Consider the following 6016-nt stretch of genomic DNA (forward strand, 5'->3'; position numbering starts at 1 on the left):
TTCATATTCTTCGTGTCTTGATAATATATTTTACGAAAATATTTTCAATTTATAATTGTCAATGATTTTTCTATAGTAATTTTCTAATCTCACGATTACAATGATCATCATTAACTTGATTGATTAATTTATTTATGCGATTCGATGGATTTAATTGACAAATATTTTATACGCGTGCTTGTTTTTTACAACAGATATATGTAGATAGACTGACGTCGAATAACTTGAAAGGTATCTCTCAGTGAATCTTCTTTTATACTTTCCCCACCTTTAGCTTTTAAACATCTTCAAGGAATCAGAGAGAAAGAGAGAAAGAAAGAGAAAGAGAGAGACAAAGCGAAAGAAAACGTTTCTTTTTCTCTGGTGTTAATTAGGCATCGTCGTCTAGTGTCATTCAACGTTATTACGTTGCTTTCTTTCCTGCATTGTGATCCGTTAGTTTTCTAAGTAGGTACTGTAACTTTTTTTAGAACAGAACAAGGTACTGTAAAGAATTAAACTATTTTTCTCTTTTAACGTTCTCATTTCTTTTTTTATTTCTTTTTTTGAAATTATGTTGAACACAACGGTTAATTTATTAATGTTAAACTTCATTTCTTAAACATTTGGATTACCTGCATTAATTTTGCTATTTCATTTTCCGACACGGTGGTGTGTTTGGAAAATATGAATAAAAAATTATATTGGGACACACATAGGTCCAACCGCACGTACGTAATTTTTTTTTTCTCTCTCTCTCTCTCTCTTTTTTTCCTTTTAAAACACTTTTATTTCTTTATTACGATCCAATGAAATAAATTCATGCATTCAATGCAACGTCGCTCGGCATCATCAATTTAAAACACGACAGATGCAGAGAATCGAGTTTAATATCGTTGATTGACATTCCGTGCATCTCCGCTCTTTCATCGGCACTTTAATGCTCATGAGGATGAAAAGCTCGAAAAGTTGTGATAGAGGGTGTGAGAAAAAGAAGAGAAAATCGGTCTTGTAGAATAATAATAATTTTAACTTCTTAAGAACCTGAAAGAGAGAGAGAGAGAGAGAGAGAGAGAGAGAGAGAGAGAGAGAGAGCCCGTAGAAATGCCACCTACTTTCCTCGTTCTCTTCACTTTCGTTAATCTCGGATTCTTCGAAGCGAATGACCGAAATGAGCTCTAGAAAAATCTTAATAAATATTATAGATCAAGAAAAAAATTCATTCACGATAATATAACGGTTTCGTTCGTATAGACGTATATTAAATGGAATTATATTATAAAAAGAATAATTAGAATATTTTTTCCTTTTGAAAAAATATATATCGTAATCTGATAATTTTGTCTTTCATCGTTGTATAAAATATCAATGGAATATTATGAATTCTCCTTTTTTTAATTTGAATTCATCGCGAATAGCGACGCTAATAAATTACTTTCCGTGATAGATAAAATTATATTCTATTTTTTTTCTTTGTTGAAATGTATCACGATTTTATTATATCATCTTATAGCAATAGCAATTCTCTTTGAAACGTTTTAGTATAGAGTGTCCATTTGAAAAGAAATATCTTTAAGGAAGGAAGAGTCCGAGACGACGTGGCAAGCTTTGGAATCGGTTCTTGATGGATGATAAAGCAAAAGGATTGTCGAGTCTCCAAGGAAAGCTTTTTCATTTCCGATTCAGTTCGCTTCCATGAAGTTTTGAAAGGAACGAAGCGATCGAAAAGTCGTGGTGAGAGAGCATCTCCGATGTCACAACGTTGGAGACGATGAATAGGAAATAGGGAATGAATCAACGTTGGGTAAGAGAAAGAGGGATTATACTACTGAGCGTTCAGATCGATAATTAAAGAACCAGAAACACGACTATCTTTTTTCTCATCATCGAAAATGAAACTGTATCTAATGTTACTGCTCGTTTCCTTATCGAGATAAAGTAAACGAAAACAATGATCATAAAAATAATACTTTCACTTCAATTTGAAAATATCTTAGATTATTTCGGTATTAGTAGAATGAACTAATACATTATCGATTAACGTATATACTTATTCATGCCAGCTTATAATAATTTACACTAATACTTATAGATATTGATTAACTTTCTTGATTACTTTTATGTCAGGTTTTGATTGATAAATTTGAAATAAAAGACTGAACGATTATTATCGTATATTTTATTTAACTTTCGAAAGAGGAAGAATTTGACGTGCAAGTACATCTCTCGTCAAATGTTTTTCTTACATCACATGTTACATTTAAGTACAAATGCTTACGCTTTTATAAAACGTCTTTGATTATATGTATAAACGATTTATATAAATAAAACAACAGGAAGAGAGATACGTTTAAACATAATAAGCGATAAATATTGCATATTATGTCAATTTTTGATGCGATTTTGAAGCGATAGGCTGCACTAATTTGAATGCACGGTATTCAGAAAATATTGCAGAATACCATCGACGATAATGATATAATTACTGAGATCATCTAGCTCAGCATTTAAATGCGAAGCAATTTTGTTCCTAATACTTTCATCAACGTGGACCATACGAAACATTCTAATATTTTATACGTGACTCCCAAATCTTATGCCATTCGGAAGAAAATGCAATTAAATATTATACACCTATATCAATAACTTGGATGTAAATCTATAGGAAAGTTTTACAGGGAATTGGCATGCTGCACTTTTCTGCATTTATTCGAACTATAATAAAATGCGATAGCCTCAAGATATCTCTAGTCTTCAAAAATAGTAATAATAATAATAAATATAAAAAGATTATAGAATGTGGAGAAGCTGAGTTCAGGCTCATTTTCTATTATTCTACTCATCAATAAATAAGAGGCGATCAAAGAGCCCCATTTAACTAAATGCGTAATACTTATGAATAGAACTAATTATTGATAAAGGACACGTAGAAACTGTGGCACTAGTTCTTCGAAGAACACGTAGGAAGCCTTGGCCAATCTATGAATTAGTTTCTTGAGTTTCGGTGCAATCCGTTGGCTTGATTTCCAACCACCAATCATTGGGATAATGATACTTTTGTAGTTCGATGCCCTCTCTTGGTACAGGCATTAATCGACCCCCAAATTGTTTTGCTGGTAAGGGAGGAATCACCAGTTGAGGCGGAAAGCACTGCAAACTCGGTGAAAACTCGCAATCCGGTGGCAGGACCCTTCTTGTCCATCCCACCCTTCTTACCATTTGAGTCTGCAAGTATAAAGCAATAACACAATTGGATTAAACAATAATACCCTCCCACAAAAAAGCATGGACTCTAAGGAATTCATTTCTACAGACAACTCATGCAAATAAAGTTTTCCAATAATTTTGCAAATAACGAACAGCTATTTAACCTTTACCAATCCTATTCAATGGTTTTACGAGAATAAAAAAAAACCAATAGGAAAAGAGTGGTCTCTGTTTCAGTAAAGTTGGCAGAGAATTGTTGACAAGAACCGCCAATCTCAATAAAACGGCGCCATGATTTACGGAAATACGTAAACGGGAAGTTCTCCCTGTCATTTTATTGCCGAATATGTTGCCAAGGAATGATTTTCGGTTGGCCTGGTTATGTGACATGGAAATACGCGACGTTAACATAACAGTTGAAAATTTTTAACCGAGACAGTTTTCCAAATTCTAAATTTTACAAGCTAACGATTTATATTCGCAAGTATGAGTAATTTACTGAATACAATAATAATAAGAAATAAAGGATGATTCGTCTTATTCGTGATTCATTTACATTGGAGCTGTAATTTCTAGGCTGTCTACTAAAGCAATCTCAATATTCATCAGGATGTCCTATTATATTGAATTTAATCTCCCTTCTCCTCCTCTTCCTATATTCGGCAATTAGAACAATCGTCTCATTAAGCTCCCTACACCGACACTGTCAATATTATCGTGAGAATAAACCCCTTTAATCTATCTACCCAAGCTTCAAACAATTATCGATTATATTACGATCCTCTTGCAATTAATTTAAATAAAGCGCAAGTCAATTACGTGTACCTCTATTTGATTAATTAAATATTTTTCTAAAACAATATACATAATTACCACAGCATCCTCTTCGAAAACGACGATTTCCACTTTAGGAGAATCTTCCCCAGCCTTATCCTCCTGGACACGATAAATTCCAGCACTGTGAAGATACGTAGCGCTTAAGCCTACCTCTCGAAACGTTTTCGTAATGAGAGCATCGTCCCTTAAGGTATCAACCAGGCAGAGTTCGACCTTGCGAGCCCAGGGCAGTGCCCGACCTATTCGAACTTGACCCCACAGAGCCCCCAAACAGAGAAAATGTACGATGCCCAGTTTAGCTAACACCAAGTGTGACCTGTTTCAAGAAGAAGAATAAAAAAAGAAAAGTAGCTATATAATAAAACTATTTGATCGAGGATAACTTTATGAGAGTTGACCAAAAGAGAAATTTGTGATCAGTGAAAGTCTACTTTGCGCAATACGAAAGTTATTCTTTTAATGAAGACGATGTATCAGTGACTCTTATATATAAGATTAGTAAATTGTTTGTAGTGTACTTTGTGCTTTTTAAATACTCGTCGAACGATGGAAGTGGCCTACTTTCTTGAAAAAAATATTGATTTTATTTACTGTTGATTACAAGACAACTGAATTATCTAATTGTTAGTTAAATAATTTTAAATGAATGTATCGTTAAATTTCTGTTTTATCCTGAAATGGTTACAGGTATTCTTAAGCAATGAAGCAGGACAAACCTGTAGGCAAGCTCATGCAGTTTCTCAGTGTACTCTTCCGGAGCACTACAGGGTTGATGTGGAACTTCTTGCCGACCGAGACTGTACCAAAAGAGTACAATCATGAAGCAAAACGCTGCTACAGCTCGTAGCGGCGTTATACGGAATCTTCTTCGCGGCCAAAAACTCATGCTGGTAACCTTAAATAAAACGTAACGGTAATGTCTAAACATTGATTATACTTTAACATCATCATCATCATACACCCATCGATTATACATTAATAGCCAAATGTAATAGTCCATAATTGAATGCAAATAAATTTAGAAATTTGTTTACAAACCACAAAATATTCCAATAAACGAGGACAGTCTCTTGAAGCTGATCACTCAAACGACTCCACATCGTTACGTAATTCCAATAAAAGCTTCAACCGATAGCTCACAAAAGCGTTCTACTCGTTTACGATTGCGCGTATTTCGAACAAACAAAGTTTCCATGGCCCACGTGGACACCGAATACGTCAAAATTCTTCCCCTCGAGACACTGTTTTCTCTCACCCCTATCGTGCACCACCGTCACCTTCGCGTCTTCTTCAACATCAACCCCTCCCACCTCTAAAAATCGTTTTTCTAGAATTGGTGCACTTGGCAACATCGCAAATGGATGCCATTGATTAATCTGTTTTATCGGCGAAGTTGAATACGCGGTCGGTGGCGTCGTCTTTCGGTAATTTCGGGGAATCCTGTGATCTTGTGGCAAAGCTTCGAATGGAATTTGAATCTATTATTCTTTGGAGGCAAGTAAAAGATGGAGACGAGCGAAAGTACGAAAATAAATTCACCGACGCTCTGCGCAATCGTCTTTTTTGGCTCTCTCTGAGGGTGGGACTTTGTCATTTTGACAGAAACGGTGGCGAAAAAAGAGAGAGTGAAAAGAACCAGAGAGAAAGCAAATGTCTTTAAGTCTGACATCTTCGTGTTTCTGAACCATTGACTACTGATAAGATATTTCAAGCACTTTTACGCATCCCACTAAAATTTATAAAACTTAATCAACAGAATTTTCATTCCAATTGTGACGATACAAGAGAAAGGTCGATAAAATAATAATGAGGACTATTTTAAATACCACAGTATCGGAAACTTCAAAATACAATAAGATGTTCATTGCGAGCACGCCTGTTTTCAAATCCCACATACATTTTTCTTGACTTTTACTTGAGAAACGTGTAGCAAGCATCCGCAAATTCGTCAACACGAATGGCCAGTTTAAAAATAAGACGTGCTCCCTGAAAC

The 6016-nt window shown here is 34.8% G+C and overlaps 1 protein-coding gene across 1 annotated transcript; it reads right to left on the minus strand.

The window, feature by feature from the left end:
• Positions 1-2146: 2146 nt before the first annotated feature.
• Positions 2147-5368, minus strand: LOC106786051. The gene is made up of 4 exons (XM_014747047.1): positions 5062-5368; positions 4740-4918; positions 4060-4339; positions 2147-3204 (listed from the first exon to the last, which is right to left on the minus strand). The coding sequence occupies exons 2-4, from the start codon at positions 4907-4909 to the stop codon at positions 2959-2961; spliced, it is 696 nt and encodes a 231-aa protein (XP_014602533.1). The 5' UTR covers positions 4910-4918; positions 5062-5368; the 3' UTR covers positions 2147-2958.
• Positions 5369-6016: the final 648 nt, after the last annotated feature.

This window comes from Polistes canadensis, unplaced genomic scaffold, assembly GCF_001313835.1.
Source record: "Polistes canadensis isolate GaletaPanama2010 unplaced genomic scaffold, ASM131383v1 scaffold_63, whole genome shotgun sequence".
Taxonomy (NCBI): Eukaryota; Metazoa; Arthropoda; class Insecta; order Hymenoptera; family Vespidae; genus Polistes; species Polistes canadensis.